Source organism: Desmodus rotundus, chromosome 7 (genome assembly GCF_022682495.2).
Source record: "Desmodus rotundus isolate HL8 chromosome 7, HLdesRot8A.1, whole genome shotgun sequence".
In the NCBI taxonomy this organism is placed as follows: domain Eukaryota; kingdom Metazoa; phylum Chordata; class Mammalia; order Chiroptera; family Phyllostomidae; genus Desmodus; species Desmodus rotundus.
In genome coordinates, this window is record NC_071393.1 from 113,267,478 (window position 1) to 113,286,961 (window position 19,484).

At 44.8% G+C, this 19,484-nt stretch overlaps 1 protein-coding gene and 1 long non-coding RNA gene across 3 annotated transcripts in view; one reads left to right on the forward strand and one right to left on the reverse strand.

Annotated features, from left to right (window-relative positions):
• Positions 1-1,154: 1,154 nt before the first annotated feature.
• On the reverse strand, positions 1,155-12,450 carry LOC123480490 (uncharacterized). 2 transcript variants are annotated; one of them, XR_011651473.1, is made up of 5 exons: positions 12,170-12,450; positions 11,683-11,837; positions 9,843-10,014; positions 2,428-2,523; positions 1,155-1,619 (listed from the first exon to the last, which is right to left on the reverse strand). It is a non-coding gene; the product is annotated as an uncharacterized lncRNA (long non-coding RNA). The 2 variants fall into 2 exon arrangements; XR_011651472.1 differs by lacking the exon at positions 11,683-11,837.
• Positions 12,451-12,795: 345 nt separating this feature from the next.
• TTC9 (tetratricopeptide repeat domain 9) overlaps positions 12,796-19,484 on the forward strand; it is a 31,863-nt gene continuing 25,174 nt past the window's right edge. Inside the window, exon 1 of the mRNA XM_053928469.1 lies at positions 12,796-13,396. Coding sequence (XP_053784444.1) covers positions 12,991-13,396 — 406 coding nt within the window. The 5' untranslated portion in view covers positions 12,796-12,990. The remainder of the gene's footprint in view (positions 13,397-19,484) is intronic.

A 19,484-nucleotide genomic window follows, 5' to 3' on the forward strand; every position in this document is an offset into this window, starting at 1 on the left:
GGAGAAGTGATGTCAGCCAAATGGCGGACTAAGAAGCTACAGGCCCTTCTTCCCCAGAGAGATACCAAGTTCACAAAATATGGACCAGAATACCTCTGTGAGAAATCTAGAGACCAGTCAAGAAGTACAGCACTCATTGTAAAACAAAGACAGATTGCCCCCCGGCTGGTGTGGCTCAGTGGATTGAGCACCGGCCTGTGAACTGAAAGGTACCGGTTTGATTCCCAGTCAGGGCACATGCCTGGATTGCAGGCCAGGTCCCCAGTTGCCAGAGACTTGTGAGAGGCAACCGATAGATGTATCTCTCTCACATTGATGTTTCTCTCCCTGTCTTTGTCCTTCCCTTCTCTCTAAAAATAAATAAATAAAACCTTTTTTTAAAAAAGGTTCTGGAAGCTAAAAAATACTATTAAAAGAAAAGCAGCAGAAGGGATTCCACCAAAAGAGATAGGAAAATTTGCACCATTTGCCATGCCCATCCCTGTTTTTCCCTTATGCAATATGGTGCTGAGCAACCAGGAGGAAATCCCTCATACCAGGGCTCCCCCTCAGGAAGGAAACAAAAAAAGTAGACCGTGTGTCCAACATTGTAGCTTGTTTGGGGGCTACCTGAGGGACTGGTTTCTACCTAGCCTGATTTGGACCACTGAGAGGACTGACACCAGAGTTGGGCTGCAAGTAGCATGTCAGAGCTGTAGAACCACAGGTAAACACCAGGGGGAGCAATAGATCAGAAAAGATTTGAGATGTCCCAGAATCTGTTGCTGAGCTGACTGGTGAAGGTCTTCCCTGGCACAAAGCCAGTATGTGAAGACTGGGACAGATGGTTGGTTTTTCAAATGCCCAAATCCCAGCAAAAGATTATAAGGCAAACAAAGAAACATACAAACATGGACCAAAGGTTCAAAATAAAATTCAGACGCTGACTCTAGAGAAACAGATCTATGAGTTGTCCGACAAAGAATTTAAAGTAACTGTCATAAACATGCTCGATGACCTAAAAGAGAAAAAGAATAAACAACTAAATGAAATCAGAAAAACAATGCATGAACAAAATGAGACTATCAATAAAGAGACATAAACTATAAAAATTAACCAGACAAACTCCAGAGCTTAAAAATACAGTAACACTACTGAAAACTTTATTACAGGAATCCAACGTAAGACTTCATAAGGCAGGAGAAAGAGTCGTGATCTTGAAGAAAAGACATTTGAAGTCAGTGAGACACTAGAGAAAAAGGAAAAATGAAGAAAAGCAAAGAGAATATAACGTACTGATGGGATACTATCAAGAAGACCAACATACACATTAGGGAGTCACAGACAAAAGAAAGAGAAAGGGATTGAGGGCTTACTTGAAGAAATAACGGCCCAGACTTCTAAAATCTGAGGAAAGAACTGGACACCCAGATGAAAAAATTGCAACTAGGATAAATCCAGAGAAAATCGCACGGAGACACATTACAATTAAACTGTCTAAAGCCAAAGATAAAGAATCTTGAAAGCAGCAACAGAAAAGCAATTTCTAACATGCAAGGAAACTTCCATAATATTATCAGTGGATTTCTCAGCAGATACTTTGCAGGACAGTTCAGACGTGGCATGATATACTCAAAGTGCTGAAAGGAAAAAACAGAACAAAATAAATCTGTCAAGCAAGAATACTGTATTCAGAAAAACTATCCTTCAAAAAATTAAGGAGAAATTAAGTCTTTCCCCTTAAATAAACAAAGCTGAGGAAATTTATTACTACTAGACCTGCTCTACAAGAATTTTTTAAGAGTCCTTCAAGTCACCGTTGCAAGAAAGTGAAAGCATTCTATTTTAAACTGGTAACAACTTAAGTCCAATATGTTCATGTATTTATGTTTACTAGAGAATTTTATATTTTCACACATTTTCATGTTATAAATGGACATGAACAAATACAGTAACCTGTGTTGTTGTAATTTTAGTACCTAGAATTTAAATAACAAAAACATTAAAATTAACAACGAATCTGTGTCAACAGGTATACATATATAAAAACATAATTTGCGACATCAATGGTATAAAGTGGGAAGGGTGGAACTGTAAAGGAGTTTTTAAATGCAATTGAAGTTAAATTATCAGTTTTAAATACAATGTTACCACTTTAAGGTGTTTTATGGATTGCAATGGTAACCACAAAGAAAATGTTACATGAATCATCTAGTCAAGTTTCTAAAAACCAGAAGTGGAATAGTAGGCAGCAGGGGCTGGGAGCTGGGGGTGGTGAGCTGTTTAATGGGTATTGTAATGGGTATTGAGTTTCAGATTTGCAAGATAAGCAACTTCTGGAGATCTGGTTCAACAACAAAGCATATTAACATAACTAAACACTACACTTGAACAACAATTTAAGAAAAGGCTGTGGGGGCGAGGTGAGATCCCATATTTAATGCATACCAAGTAAGTTTTGCAAGATGAAGAGAATTTGGAAGGCGGACGGTGCTGATGGCTGCGTGGTAATGTGCACATACTTCACGCCACCAAAATGTACACCTAAAAATGGTGAAGATGGTAAATTTTATTTTATGTATAGTTTACCACAATTAAAAAGAAACATTGAACCCAAAATAAGTGTGACCATGACAATGAATTCACTTCAGTCTAAATAGTGTTTCACTCTGCCTGGCATAGCACCTTCCGAATCTGCTTCATAAATATTCCCAAGGATTTGCCAACATAAAAACACAAAATACTACCAAAAAAAAAAAATGTCATGGGATAGTTCACTGAATCACCAGGGCTAGACTCAGGGCTTCACAGGCAAGAACAGTGTCCCAAATCATGCCATTGAATAACTTCGCACTGAGGGCAGCGTGCTGCCACTCCCAGGCACTGGGTGCTGCAGCCTGCACCACTATCACCGGGTTCTGTCACTGGCGACACCTGTCAAAGCAGCTGGCTACTTCCCGCAGAAGACTAAGAACGATGGACCATGAGGTAGCAACTGCTAGAATAATCTCCTGGAAATTTCCTACCAATGGAGTCACTCCGAAGCAATGTTTCAGAAGCCAATAATATTTCACCATCTTAAAAATGCATTGGAGATACTTTTAAATTTTAAAATTGGGAAGTTAAATTTACAGAAAAACAAAACAAAAAACCTAAGGAGCTTTGAGTTCTAGATTTTATTTATTTGTTTGCTTATTTATTTATTTATTTATTTTTAGAAAGAGGAAGGGAAGGAGAAAGAGAGGGGGACACAAATATCAATGTGTGGTTGCCTCTTACACACCCTGTACTGGGGACCTTGCCTGCAACCCAGGCATGTGCCCTGACTGGGAATTGAACCGGAGACCCTTTGGTTCACAGGCTGGCACTCAATCCACTGAGCCACACCAGCCAGGGCCTAAATTCCTTTCAATGCCCTAAGTTTCATCTGACCTTTGTAATAAAAACACAGGTTTTTATACACACTGTGATCCATGGTCAGCTTATTTCATTTTATTTTTCTTTTGATACTACACTAATGCCCTCTGATGCTCCAGCAGGCTATTAAGTACAATAAAAACACAATACCTACTTGTCTCTTGAGGTAGCCAGTCTCTAAAATGTCCCCCCAGTAATCCCCACCTTCTGGTATTTATACCCTGTGTTAAGCCCTACCACCTTGGACCAGGGTTAGTCTGTGTGACCGATAACTATGTCAGAAGTAATGGTATGCCAGTTTCAAGGTCAGGTTTTAAACAACGACGAACCTCTTAGCTCTCCCGCTCTGGCAGAAGTCAGGTACCGTGTCCTGAGGTTACTCTAGAAGCCTTTGGAGAGGCCTTTGGTGAGGAACTGATATCCAGCCAGCAGCCAGCAAGGAACGAAGGCCCACCAACAGCGATGGGAGCAAGCTTGGCTCTGGCATCTCCTCCAGCAAAGAGTTCAGATAACCTCAGGCTGGCCAACAGCTGGCCTGCGACCTCCTGAGAGACCTGGAGCCAGAGCGCCCAAATAAGACACTCTCACAGAAACCGTGAGGCTGCTTAAAGCCGATAAGTGATATTTTGAGCTGCTAAATTTGGGGATGATTTGTTATGCCACTGTAGATAATTAATATATCTCTTCTGAAATTCTACAGGGAAAAAAAAGATGGGGAGAGAGGGAGAGAGAGAGAAGGCTGTTAATATATTAAATGCCTAGTGATGCATACATAAAATTATGAGGAAAAAAATCCACACACAATCTCACATACCAATAGCAGAGCAATCTCAGCGCTTGGCCAAAAAGGCTACTGCCAAGCAGACAGAATTGGAGAGTTAAAAAAGGTACTGGTTAGCTCTAAATAGCTCACCACTAACTGAAAATTTTCCATTAGTAATAAATTTCATTGAGTCTTTTTGTATGTTTTTTAAACATCTCTTAGAAGAAATAACATGTTAAAATATTATTTATAATAGGATCATGACAGGAAAAAACTAGCTGTAATGGTTCATCTGAAGAGACTCTTAATACAGAGACCACGTGCCAAGAGCATGGACGTGATTATAGGAAGAATACTGAATACTGAAGCATCCAGAGACTAGCAAGGGAGGGAAGATGTCTGGGCAAAAAGCAGAAATTGTGTTACCTGGTAGACCCAGGGAGGAGTGGGCACCTAACCATAACTATCATAAAGACAGGACACAGCCACCCTGCAAATCACGGTGCCAAAGTGGGGAGGGAGAGGGAAAAATGTACATTACTCCCCACCCCCATCCTCCAATCTTCTGCTGATGCTTTCCTTGGAGCAAAGCTGACCAGCAGTAAGAGGGCAGAAGAACCCAGTTGGTTCAGGGGTCAGTCTCCCAGGGCACAAAGCCAGACAAGAAAAGGCAGAGAACAGATGGTGGGGGGCGGCCCAGTGTTAGAATACTTCCACATTCTTAAAGAATGTTAAAGATCATCTCAGACAGCCCACCAGGTCATCTGTGTAAGTCTTCTTTGTTTCATCCCCAGCAGAAGCGCCAAAAACTCCAATGGTGGCAAAAAGCATAGCCTTTGGAGTCAAGCAGGCCTGCTCCCTGCGTCCACACTGTGTGACCTTGGGCAATTTACCTGACCTCTGAAAACCTCAGGTTTCCTCTTTGTAATGTGAGCATCATAATAACCTCATGGGGTTGTGGTGAAATTAAATATACACGCAGAGGTGGGGAGACTGAGCTCCTCCCCACGGGGAGGCGTAGACTTCCTTCTGCAGCAGTGTGCGTGCAGCCTGGCTTCTCAGCTTAGTTGAGTGGTTCCTGAAACATCTGCATTACAACTTAAACATCTCACTGAGGCCTGGTGAAACACGCTCTGTTACATCCATGCAAATACCACGTAGCTATATTTTAGAAGGTGGCAGTTCTTTACATACAGAAATGTGATGATTTTCAAGATAGTATGTATAATTGAAGATGGATCGATGACAGATAACCTTTGCAGTGATGTATGAGAAACTAGTAACAGCGGCTGCCATTAGGAAGGATTCGGGAGGGTTGAGAGTAGGGTTAAAGGGAAAATTTATTTTTTATCATACACTCTTTTATGGAGAGCACTGTTTGAGTCTTTCCTGTGTTTAGCACTGTCTTTTAAAAAACTTCCTTTACACCAGAAGTCTTTCAAGTTTATGTCTTATATTCTTCTATTCATTCCACAATTATTACAAAATGCTTATCACTATAGTAGGTACTGGGGCTGCAAAAAAGAATAAGACACAATCCTTGCTTTCAAGTAGCTGTGGTCTAGTTTTAGAGACAGAAAAACAGCAGATAACCACCATGCAGCGTAATAAGTATGGCCTCCTTGATTTTCCTTATTTAACACTCAAAGACACACACACAGATATGCCCAATCCCCTTTATAGTCTCCTTTTTCATTGCATTTACCGCATTCTAAAATCCTATATAATTTATTTATTTACGATATTTATTGTTAGTCCTCCTCCACTCTGTGAAGGTGATGATTTTTGTTTGTTTTGTTCATTGATAGATCTCTAATGCCTGAAATGGTAACATTTTTCAATATATGTTTGATGAATGAATAAGTAATATGAAAGTAGGTGAAAGACGCTACCAGAACACAGCAGAAGGAATACCAACCTTTGTGAACGGAGGTCAGTATAGGTTCACAGCAGAGGTGACAGTTGCGCTAAACCTCGAAGCAAATCTGGGGGACTGTGCTGAAAGAGCGAATATTCTAAGACCAAGCAAATGAGAAACACAGAATGATGAAACACACAGGGAACCATGAGTTCAAAGGCGCAGAGATCTAGGAGAGAATATAGCACATATGGGAAATTGGACATATGGGAATAATATTGATTGCTGTTCACTGTTTCTGCTGGCTGATGAGTTCTTAAAGATTCATTATACTATCCTTTCTTTTGTGTCTGTTTCAATTTTTCCATAATACAAAATTAAGAATAAATTAATAAGTAAACTATTTTTTACTGAGTATAAAAGAAATTTTTAAATGAATGCTTTCTAGGCAGAGGGACACGGCTATAGTTATCAACCACGTGTGACATCAGCCAAACTGGCGTGGCAGCAGGGGGAGGACAAAGAAGTAAATACCTGAGAATAATATATGTCAGTAGTTTTTCAACTATAAATGATAACTCAGACTAGCTCATATATAAAAAGAAATTCATTAATTCACATACTAGGAAGTCTGAAGATGTAGCTGGCATTAAAAACTGCTGGATCTGCCCTGGCTGGTGCGGTTCAGTGGATTGAGTGCTGGCCTTCAAGCCAAAGGGTAGCTGGTTCAATTCCCAGTCAGGGCACATGTCTGGGTTGCAGGCCAGGTCCCCAGTAGGGGGCACTCAAGAGGCAATCACACATTGATATTTTTCTCCTTCTCTTTCTCCCTCCTTCCCCCTCTCTCTAAAATAAATAAATAAAATGTTTAAAGAAAAAACAAACTGCTGGATCTAAGAACTTAATTGTTACTACCACAGCTCTGTCTCTTCCTCATATCCTTTTTGTCTTTGTTCAATTTCATTTTTCGGATAGGTTCTCTCCAGGTGGGAAGCAGCACAGCCATCGTTAGTGCTCACCTCCAATCCCCCCAACTTAAAGGACTTTCCTCTCCCAATGTCCATACATAAATCTCATGGAAATTCCTCATTGTCTCTACTTAGGTCATATGTCCTCCTCTGAACAAATCACTGTGGGGTAAGGGACATGGAATAATATGACTGGCCAAGGCTGGGATAACGCTAGCAAGTGGGGGGTGGGGGCTCAGACACCATGATTGACAGCTCCACCAGGACCACGTGAATAGGGAAAGGAAGAATACCTAGAGAAGGAACCCCAGCAGATCCAAATAACTGACATCATGGCCCCCACGGAGGGCTACAATTTATACTGGAGATGGGAAGGTTGGGGGGCACAGAACAGATTGAGCAGTAGGAGAGTAGGGATAGGCAGAGAGGCCTTATTTTTCTAAATAAGGCCAGACTGAGCTGGACTCTGGAATTATAGAGAAATTTGTTGTTGGGGTAGGGGTGAGGGGTCAGATGGTGGGATGAATGGAAATACGAAACTCACAGTAGACTTATATGGTTAATGCTACATCAGGGCATGAAAGAGTTAAAAATCTTCCACTTTTCCAAAGAAGAATAATTGAAAATTGGACAGGGATAAAAACGGGTGATGGAAATTCTGTAATTTTCTCAGGTAAATTGTGGAGATGAATGAAATTAGAAAAACATCCTCAACATAGTTTTGTTTTGGTTGGCATGTGACCAAATCCTGAACAGCTTAGATTAATATTAAGGAGATTCAAATATATGTCTTTCATACGTGCTTAAGAAACTGAACTGAAGGAAGAGGAAAAGCAGCCCATGCCATCTGTTTAGGAGGTATGTAGGCCCCAGAGTGATTTTGGAAAGAAGGGGGCTTCAGTCTTTTAAGACCATTCGGCAGTGAGAGAGGCAGAGACTCAGAGAGGCAGAAACAAGGTCAAAAGCCAGGGCAGACACAGAGCCTGAGATCCATAAAGCCAGCAGGAGCACTGTGCCTTCTGCTGTGTACCACACCAAGTTCATTCCATCAAGATAACTCCACATACATCTTCTCCAAGAAATCTCCCTGCATATCTTGGCAGTAATGAGTTATTCCATTAATGGTACGATCACCCAGAGGATGAATTAATTGAGCTGTATCCTGTGCTTGCTCTTGATGAATGAAGGGCGAGGTTTTGGTGACATTGGGCCAAAGGACCACGAGTCCTAGAAACCTACTCTGGCTCAATCACCTTTCTCCCCAGTGAGGTTCATAAGCAAACAATACAGGCAAAGGCTGTCAGCAGATAAGAAATCAAAATACTACTTTATTTTCACCTGAAAAGATGCCCAGGTTTTTAGTACAGAGTTCCCTTGTAAAAACAAGGTTGGAGCAAGCAGTCTACAGTAAAGACCCACACCAGCCTCCCTCTCCCCCACGTACCGAAAGCTGCATACCCTCTGCCCTGTCACATTTGAACCAGAAATGGAAGCAATAAAAATATGCTTGTTGATGCATTTGAGGAAGAGAAAACGAGATGGCCAGCTCCCAAGAGGAGGCCTTGGCTTAGCATACTTATTCCCGCTGCATGAAGTAGAAGAGAAAGCTGCCTGCAGGTTTATACCCCTGCCCTTTAAATGTGGACGGATTAATTTCCTGGAATCTGACCAATCTAAAGAACAAGTCCTCTAGGGGAAGGCAATGGCCAGGAGAGAAGGGGGCAGATGGAATTTCTCTTTCATCTAAATACTTGCTCTTCAAAATGTGGGCCATGGACCAGCATTATCAGCATCACCTGGTAGCATGTGAAAAATGCACCATCTTGGGCCCCACCCCAGATTAATGGAACCAGGGAATGGCATGGTAATAAGATCGGGGTTCATATGCCTGGTAAAGTTTGAGGAGCACTAAGTTTCTGAATCCTAAATCCATGCCCAAATTGTCTGTCAGTTGGATCTTTGCTCATTTCCAAAAATAGTACTCTGCATATGGTCAATAGTTACCAACAGGATATTTGAGAAATTCTCTTTGGCACCTACTTAATTGCATTTGAAGGGAGGAAACAATTTCTGAGAAACCAGCACACATTTATCAACAAGTGGCTTAGACAGAGACAGAAACATACTAAAAACAAGCAAACAAAACAGTACTACACACACACACAGCTCTGCTGAGCGGGACAGATGGTCATAGTAAGTCTCCTCTCACTCCATCCCTCTGCCTATAACATTCCCTCCCTCCCTCCCTCGCGCTCTCCTTCATCCAAGCTAGTATTAAGCTCTCGTGTGGAGCTCTGTTTCACACACAGGAAAGTGCCACGTGGATTACATGTCTCTTGCAGCCCTGACCCCCAAACCAAAATCTATTTATGAGGTACTGTACCACTGAGCCAGGACAGAGCAGGAAAATGAAAAGCAACTTGGCACATCAGTATTTCTCATGTTTAAACAGGTACGATTATCATGACCCAATTTGTGTCTTAACTGATGAGAGTCGCCAAATCCCACGTCTGGATCTTTGTGCAGTGTTAATCTTCAGTGGCTCTTCCTACCTGAGTAGGAAGTTAACGATAAAAACTCACAGCACCCAATCCCCCGTGTCTTCTCTTTCCTCTACCTGACAGAATACCTTAACGGGGGTGGGGGGGGAGGAAGGGCCAGGGGTTGGCAAATATGAATTAACAGACTCTGCCATAACATTTTTATAGGATCCAGTAATGACGGGATTTAAGAGTAATGATTAAACTTACCATCTGTTCAGCATTTACCGTGTACTTCACAACAAGTCTATGAAGTAAGTAGCATCCCCGTTTAATGAGGGAGGAAATTTGAAGTTTTCAGAAGTTGAATAACTTGCCTAGAAAGCCGCAAAGATAGAATTCCAGCTCACACCGGTCTGAGCCCAGAGCCTCTCAACTGCTGGAGTAACGTGATGGCTCACGAGCCAGAAGCCACTCTGTGGACAGAGAAGCATTTTCCTCCTCTGGGGCTGAAGCGACGATGAGATGAGAGTAAAGATGTTCACGCACCTAGGAAAAGGAGGTGCCGGAACATATAAGGTGTCATTTAGTACATGAAGTCGTGTCCAGATAAAGGCCCTCAGTACTATGTAAATGCCAACTTTACATGTGAAAAATGTCCTTTCCTATAATTAAAGAGATCCTAGTTCACTCCATATAGAGTTCTCATTTACGGAGTTAGAAAATATTTTTTGAAGTTTAACCCTCAGTGTTGGCAAGGATGTTGTGAGACTAGTACATTGCTGGAGGAAGCACACGTCAGTACGACCTTTCTGGAAAGCAAAGTGACAACAAGTTTCAAGACATTTTTAAAACTGACATCAGGATTTCTTGCAAGCAAAAATAATTAGGACAAAAATGAAGTATAAATATAGTTTAGTGTAGAATCTGAAAGCAGATTGCTTGCATTGAAATCCCAGCTCCACTACTTATTAGTGATGTGAACTTGGGCAAGTCTCAGTGAGCTGCTGTTGAAAATGGGGATAATAATAATGCTATTTCACTGGGTTGTTATAAGAGTTAAATGAATTATTATATGTAAAGTGCTTAACCCAGTGCTAGGCAAAGTAAGCACTAGATAGAAACGGTATCTATTATTTTTGTTATCTCAGTATTTTATATAATAGCAAATAACTGGAATCAATTTGACCATAGAAAATGGTTCAGTACTCGATGACACAGACATGAAATGAATAGTATGAAGCCATTGAAAATGAGGCTTTAAGAGACTAATCACATACAATGTAAAATAAAAAAGATCAGGAAATTGTATTTGTTGTCTCATACCACTCATGCTTGTTAAAAGAGGTCTTGGTATCAACATAGATGTGTAGGAAACAACCCATAGGGATTTTACATCAAAACATTAACAAAGACTGTATCTGGGTGACGGAGTAGGGCCGGGGATTTCATCCACTGCGGCACTTCGCAAATCCTTTGGAGCAGTGCTTCTCACACTCAAATAGGCGCAGGAATCACCTGGTGATCTTTTTACACTGCAGCCTGTGGGTCAGCAGGTCTGGGATTTTACAAAGTCTGCCTCTCTAACAGGCTCCTGGATGGTGCTGATGCTTGGTCCAAGGCCTACACTTTATGAGCAGACAGGTTTTGGAGCAGGGGCTCTCAAACTTGTGAGTGCATCTGAACCAGCCAGGGAGTTGGTTAAAGTACAGGTGCTGGACCCCATCCCAAGTTTCTGATTTTAATAGAGCTGGAGCAGGGCCCTCGAATGCACATTTCAGACAGTTTTCCAGGTGATGCTGATGCTGCAGGTGTGGAAACCACCCTTTGAAGACCACTGCTTTAGAATGTGTGTGTGTGTGTGTGTTTCCTTAGCATCATGAAAGAGTGGGGGAAGCACTAAGAAAAGGTCAGGCTTCTCCACTGCTTACAAAACAAAACACGCTCTTCATCCAAATGCCTCTATGATCTAACCCACTCATCTCCCACTGCCTCTGTTTAGGGCACAAAATCAAACCACTCTGCCCTGGAGATTTCAAACATCAGAACTTCTGCTCTGTTTCCTCTCTCTGGCTGATATGTCAGTTCCTTCTATTTCCTCACAGCCAAAGGCTACCACCCATGCCATTTCCTCCATAAAGCCTTCTGACCCATCCCTGAAACAGCCCCCCCATCACAGCTCCACAGCACTTTTTGTTCCTCCCTGGTAATACCTACCGGACTTGACCTGGCAGAGTGGCTCTAAGGGTGGGTGCTGTCTCTCTCCAGCAGCACACTGGGAGTTAGGTAACTGAGAACAGGGCAGCCACTTGCCTATCTTTGACCTTTGGCCTCAACAAATCCCTGGCAGGCAGCTGTCACTCAAGGCTGACCTAAGGACGAGTGAAGCACCCTGGTTGGTGTGGCTCAGTGGACTGATTGGATTCACAGTCAGGGCACTTGCCTGGGTTACGGGCCAGATCCCCAGTTGGGGGCGAGCGAGAGGCAACTGATGTACAGTATCTCTCGTACATGGGTTTCTCTCCTCTTTCTCACTCCCCCTCTCTCTAAAAATAAAATTATCAAAAAAAATGAATGAAGGAAGGAATGGCATCCTGGGGAAGGGCCCGAAACCCTCCCGTAAATGGAAACTAGAACACTTGCACGCCAAGCCTGATGACCGACAGTAACAGGTGTGTTGCCGTCTCTGCTGTCTGTGACTCACTCTGCACGGCTGCCGGCGCAGCGCGGTGTCCGCACCGGCGGCTCCTGGAGTACAACGCCGGGCAGGCTGGAATGCACTGCGTTCTGGGCGCTCAGGCGGCCACACACCTCAGCAAGCACCTGGATCCACAAAAAAGAGGCCCTGCCACCTCAAAAATATTAAAGCCTTATTGAAAAGAACAAGCAGCTATGGCTTGTGCCTACGCCCCTTGGTCCTCGCCGCACCTTTTTAGTTTCTAAGAAATCTGTTGAGGGTGAGTCTGCCTGCGTTTTGTTGCTGGCGTCCCCTGTCCCTAAACACACACACACCCCTGTCCCGCCGCCCCCCTCCCCCTTCCCCTTTGGTCTCTCTCCGACTAGGCGCCTCTCCCTCCCAGGGCTGGGTTGAATGGGAAAGAACCGGGCCCCTTTGTCGCCAATCCTCCCCTCTTGCAGGCGAGCCAAGCTTCTTCCGGGTCAGGGACCATCCCCACCACCCCAATTGGGCCCTCGGTCCCCCACTCCGCTGGCCCCGAGCGCGGGAGGGCCCATCCCACCCCCCTGCAGGTTGCGGGAGGGAAGGAGGGCGAAGAGGAGGGCGGGCGGCGCGGAGTGGGGGAGGGAGGGAGAGAAGGAGGGGAAGGCAATCGGAGGAGGAGGAGAGACCGAGCAGCCTCCCGCAGCTGGCGAGGAGAATGGGAGTGCGGGGCGACAGACCGCCGCGGGGTGTCACCGCCGCGGCCGAGCTCGCCAGACGCCGGGCAGGCGCCCGCCGCTTTTAAACCCGGGAGGGCGCGGCGGCGGGCGGATCGCGGCGTGCGCGGGGCGCCAGGCGGCAGCCGAATGGAGAGGAAGGGCACGGTGGCCGGGACCAAGGGGAACCCGAGCCTGCCGGTGGCTGGCGAGGGGCAGCGGCCGCAGCCGCCACTGTGCGCCCCGGGCGGTGGCAGAGGGGCTCCAGCGCGGAGCCAGGCTGGGGCGGTGGCCCAGCCTGCCGAGTTCATCCAGCGCGCGCACGAGTTCAAGAGCCAAGGGTCGCAGTGCTACAAGGACAAGAAATTCCGCGAAGCCATTGGAAAATACCACCGGGCGTTGCTGGAGCTGAAGGGGTTGCTGCCGGCCCCCGGGGAACGGGAGCGGGACTCGCGTGCGGCCTGTCCCGCCGGGGCCCCCAACCCCGGCTGCCTGTCGGAGGAGCAGAGCAAGACCGTGGAAGCCATCGAGATCGACTGCTACAACAGCCTGGCAGGTGAGCTGCGCGGTGGTGCGGCGCCCGGCCCCTCCTCCCCGGGCCTCCCTGCCTCCAGCCCAGCGCGGGTCCCAGTTCTGCGGAGCGTGTCCCAATTCCGTGGCTGGGCCTCCTGGTCACAGCCGCCCCCTGCGGCGCGCCCGCGATGCACAGTGCTCCACTAGGACCGCGTTGCTCAGGGAGAAAGAACAGGGGTGGGGGCGCTTTGGAGAAAGTGTGACTTTTAGCATTGCACCTTTCCAAACTCATTGTCATCCCACGTCCATTCCCCCGCATCCATCGTAAATCTCACCTATAAATAACTGGACAGAGACCGATGTTACCTACTATCGCTCCCCAGCGAACCTGGGTCTAATGTGGGAAGCAGCGCCAGGGTGGGCCACCCGCGCCCACTGCATGCCCAGTGACTGCTCCCCGCGGGTACCGTTGGTGCCAGAGCTGGCCCTCACCTTCCCCCTAACTGACCGCATCCCTATGGGAGAGGTCCTTCCCCAGTTCACTTGGCCCCAGTAGCAAAGGGCAGTTTGCCAAAATGCCTTCAGCATCTTGGGCAAAATGGATTCCAAAATGCCACATTCTTCTCTCCCAGCTTTGTTGGGGCCCGGTTGCCAGGCGAAGAGAGTGATCGCAAAGGGAGCCTAGTTCATAGCTGGGCCAGAGCGGGGCTGCATTCTCGCTCCCCTCCCTGCCTTATTCTCGCTCCCTGCGGTGCTGGTCCTCACACCAGCTGGCTGCTAGGTGGGAGGAGAACGGGAGCCCTTCCCCTGGGATGAGAAGGTGAGGTGTACACTCCAGAGTTCACTTTGGGAATTGAAGTTGACCATTTGTCAACATTCAATTTCGGCACAGGAAAATTTTAAAAAATATAAAGAAGGAGGAGTGTGGGTTTTCTCAAGGCCATCCTGCGAGAAGGGGAGAGATGTTGACAGACAATGGACCTACATGTTAGAAGCATTCTCTCCTCTACTTCCACCCCATTTGGTGGGATTTGGGCATGCTCCAGCTCCTGTGAGCATGCCCAAAAACAAAAGGCCATTCATCACTCCTAGTCCCTAATCTTGAAATCGCCTGAATTAGCTGTGGACAGCTGGCGCTGAGTAGAGTTGGGAGCCTGACTGGGTGTGGCTGGGAATGTGTCCGGGGGCCCAGGCAGTTGAGGGATGAAAAAATATATATATCGACAATTCTGCTCTATTCCTAAGTGCAGATCTGTTCTGTTCCCTTTGAGGCTTCTAGTGCCAGCCTACCTCTGCTTTCCCATAATGCCATGGCCACTATCATTTTTCATCGGGCAAAACCCAGGCACTTTAAAAACTGTAGTTTACAAACTTAAAAGTAATAGTAGGAGCAGTTGTAGAAATGGTGCTGATAGCAGTAGCAGTAATAACAGCATAGATAAAGTAGTAGTGTAGCAAAGATGGAACATTTCGACCCCTCATAAGGTACAGCATAATTTCCTTTACTTCCTGTAAGTCTCTGGCATACTCATTACTGCCTGATGAATAGCTAAAGGGCAGAGTGGGTGTGGGTGGAGGAAGAGGCAGTTTGGATCACTAATGTGGTGATTTCAGAGTGGTAATGGACTCTTATATTCAGTATTATCCATGGACATTCTAGGGTTGCCCCTCACCCCATGCTTTTGGCTGCTGGCCCGTGGCTAGCCCTGCCTATCTGCCACCCCAGAAGTGGTGGTTATATTTCCATGGTGAAACCAAAGATGTGTCCTTGGTGAGGCCAGCCTAGTCAGGGTGGCGTTAAGATCTGGACAGCTCCTCCACTTCGCCCCTACCCCCCACACACACACGTTGGAAAACTTGAGTGGTGAGAGATTTCCCCTCCTCTGCCTTCTCCAGTGCTCACCGCTAATATTAATAATTTACTGTGTGCACTATGCTAGGCCTACATACATTGTCTTTTTTAATCTTTAAAACAACTTGATAAAAGATACATGATTATAGTTTTGCAGAGAAAAAAAAAAAGTCCCTGCAGTTCTAGAGCCACTCAACTCCAAAATCAATGCTCTTATCATCACACCTTTGCCGCACAAAGCCAGCATCCTCTAGACTCCCGTCTCCTAGGAGTCCAGTCTCAGGTAGGCTCCAGAGGCCTCACACTTGGATAATTCTGTTGGGAGCTCTCAGCCCTGGTTACCAGGAGAAAAAAATACAGTGTTTTGATTCATGGTTCTCATAGGGCTATTTCCAAATATTGTCAAGTATCACATAAAAAAGAAAAGAAGAGTAATTACAAGCTGAATAGTCTTGTCAAAGCTAAAATAGGTGTCCTGTATAGAAAATTCAACTGAGAGAAAGGATCCACATAGAAGTCAGCTAGAGAAGTAGAAGTGTTGGTTTTCTTTTGGACAATGCATAAAATCAGTTACTACTATTACAGAAAACCTAGCAAATAGAAAAGCATCCTTCCTTGCTGGATTATAAAAGTAATACATACCTATACAAATGTATTGTCTTTTAGAAAATACCAAAAAGTTTAAGGAAGAAAATAGAAAATTACCTTTAACCCCACCACCTAAAGGGGTCCATTGTGATATATTTTCTTCCTGTACTTTTTCTATACATAACTATAAACTGTTTGTAAAGCAAAGGACTTCTCTGGTATCCTGCTTGTATTTCCATTTACCATTATGTCAGAAGCATTTTACATCTCATTAAAATATTTCTGTGGAGATTATTTTAAATGGCAACATAAATGTTTTAGATGCATATTGACAATGATTATTTAATGGAAAGGGAAGGAAAGATGATCACTGTTACTGTTGTGAGAGTCGAAACAGTGCAGTGTGGCCCACAAGATATCCTTTCCCTCTCTCGTCTGCCAAAAGGAAGCAGACAGCACTGCAAATTCATTCTGGCAAAGAGGCAACCGACCTTTCCACTGGGGCTGCAGTACCAGCTGAGCAGCCCAGCAGGCTCCAGGCGGGAGCAGTCTGAAGATGTTCTCTCAAGGACCCGTCCTCCTGTACACAGCTGTGCATAGAGGAAGAAGTTTGGGGTTAGAAGGAATTTGGACGAACCCAGAAGTACCTGGAGGTATAGGCTATGTTGCTAAGGGCATCTTAGCACTAACAAGGCTGTTGTGAGGTGTTGGGCGGAAACCTAGGTTCAGTGGACCCTCGTACTCTGCATGGAAGGCTTCAAGACAATAGCCAGGATGCAGCTAGAATGTGCTAAGAGATGTTAGTCTAAAAAATCCACTTGGATGACTTCAGGGGACCATAGGAAGGGTAGGCAGGCAATTTGCAAAGTGCAGGTGGTTGTTGTAGTCTGTTCTGGATTGGGGTTTCTTCTGATTAGTAGGGACCTGCCAGTGGTACAAGATGCCTGGACTTGATTTTGCATATTTTATTCCCTAAGAAAATCAAGAATAGAATTGAGATGCGAAGCATCTTGTTCCTTAAGAATTTCTAATGACTTTGCTACAATGATTAGAAAGGATATTCTGACTTGCCTGGGGAGATAAAGGAATCCAATCCTTACCAAGGCTGTAGAGGAAGCATATATTGGCCTGTTGATCAACTCCTCTTGACCTTGAACAAACCAGGACTCCCCTGGGGCCTTGGAATGTTCTGTGCAGAACCTCTTGAAGGGCAGAGCCTTATGCTCTACATCTGTTCCTGTGGGGCTGTGGTGGCCCCAGCTGGGGTGCGATCAAAAGGTTACAACACATAATGACTTTGTTGGTATTTTCAAATGATGTTTGAGACTCAAATGCCAGTGGAGGTGGGTGCAGACAGGCCATGGCATTGGCTCTAAAGGCAAGATGAGAGTCAGCTTATGCCTCTATCCATGGCATGCCCTGTGACTTTGGATAAGCCTTTTACCGCATCATTTTACCTCCATTTTCCCATCCACCTAGAGCTATGTTTGGGAGACTTTTTTGTTTGTTTGTTTTTCCAAAGGAGCGGCCAATATTCATGGGTCCTAGCTGAAGCCCAGGGCAGGGCCTAGAGAAGTCACACTGGGAAAAGGCCTTGGGTGGGAACCATTTTGTCAGTGCTTGTAGACATGACTTCAAGCCATGGGACCAGCGCCAGTGGCATAATTTGTGAGGCCCAGAGCAGAATGCAGCTGTGGGGCTCCTTGTTCAAAAGCGGGGAAGAATGGTCATTACAGGTCTTAGAAGACAAAGCTTTCTTCTTTCTCTCATGTTCTCTCTCTCTCTCTCTTGACTTGTTGTGATGTTTTTATTTACTATTTAATGTCAGTATAAGAACATTAGCCCTGGCTGGTGTGGCTCAGTGGATTGAGTGCCAGCCTGTGAGGCAGAAGCTCGCCGGTTTGATTCCCAGTCAGGGCACATGCCTGGGTTGTGGGCCAGATCCCCAGTTGGGGGCCTGAGAGAGGCAGCTGATTTATGTGTCTCTCACACATCGATGTTTCTCTCCCTCTCTTTCTCTTTCTCTACCCCTCTCTCTAAAAATAAAAAAATAAAATCTCAAAAAAAAAAAAAGATAAATTGTGCTCAGATGAATGCCTGGGCTTAGCTGCTAAACAAACAAACAAAATCCCAAACATTAAAATTTTTAATTTTTGGCATGAATTTTAACGTTCATCTTTATATGGTGCAATACCACTTTTAAATGGAAATATTAGAGCACTTGTATATGGAGTCACATAAATTATACAATTCACATTTTGTAGTTTATATATGCATATGTAGTTTTTTCTTGTTAGAACAGTGGAAACGCTGACAAAACAAACTCAGCTGTTTTTATTTCACTTCTTTATATACATACTTTATGTACACACTTTCTCCCAAGCTTGGCTTTCTGATGAGTAAGAAAAGGAAAAGGAACTATAGGTTACCCTACTCTTCCTTTCTATGGCGTTATTTTCAGCCAAAGTGGCTGGCTAGTAGAGGGAAGTGACAGTAGGAAAGGATGCAGTGGGGTTCCTAGATCATTTGTGTTTCTTAGAACATTAATGCTTTCTTTCTTTATTTGAAGCAATTTCTGGATTGAATGGAAAGCATAGCCACTTGGGGCTGTCAGCATGTCTGCTTGCTTATAGAGCTAACACTCTTACCTTGTGCTTGAATTGGGTCTTACTGAACTTTCATGCCTTATGGATCCATTGGAATTCTGTGCTCATGGGGCATCGTGATTGCTCTATGAGAGTAGGGCTGCAAAGATGGTGTGCCTATCTCCTCTGCTCACAGTCATGCTCCGTTGTCCCATCAGACTTCATTTATAAAACACAATTTCAGCCCTAGCTGGTGTGGCTCAGTGGATTGAGCACCAGCCTGAGAACCAAAGGGTCATGGATTCAATTCCCAGTCAGGGCACATGCCTTGGGTTGCAGGCCAGGTCCCCAGTGAGGGGTGCACGAGAGGCAACCACACATTGATGATTCTCTCCCTCTCTTTCTCCCTCCCTTACCCTCTCTAAAAATAAATTTAAAAAATATTTTAAAAAACTCACAATTTCAAAGATAAAGTTGTTAAGAATTTTAAGAAGACAACAGCACAGCATTAAGCCAAATACAGGGTCCTTCTGTACATGGATCCTATGTGACTGCGTACGTCACCCATCCTTGAAACCAGCCCTCAAGGGGACACTGGAAGATGACTGGATGAATACAACTAAGGTGGGCAAAATTAGATATAGACTCTGAGGCAGATTCTAAGGCAAAGAGTACTCAACAGAAATTGGTGTGGAACCAAAGAACCAAGGATAAAGAGAGATCAGTTACAAATGCAAGAACTCATTGGTGAAAAGGAGGTCAAGAGCTAGAGACAAATGATAACGTGATAGCCAGAAGACGGGTTGTTGGGTTAAGAATCGGTCAAAGTAAGAGGAAAGAAGAGGCACTTCATGCTGAGATGTTCAGACAGTATCTTGCCATCTGGTTGGGAGAATTCGACTGGCCAAACCACTGTTGATCTGAGGGCATTCCTTGGGCAGCACCTTGACCAATAAATCTTAAGCCTGTAAATGTGGCTTGTAAGACCATCTTCAAAAGAAAAGGGTGTGAGAATGGAAACTTGTAAAATGCTTTCAAGGAAAGAACATTCTGAATGTAGATTTTGGGCAGAGTTTCTGACGTGGATTTATGAAGCTCCTTAGTTC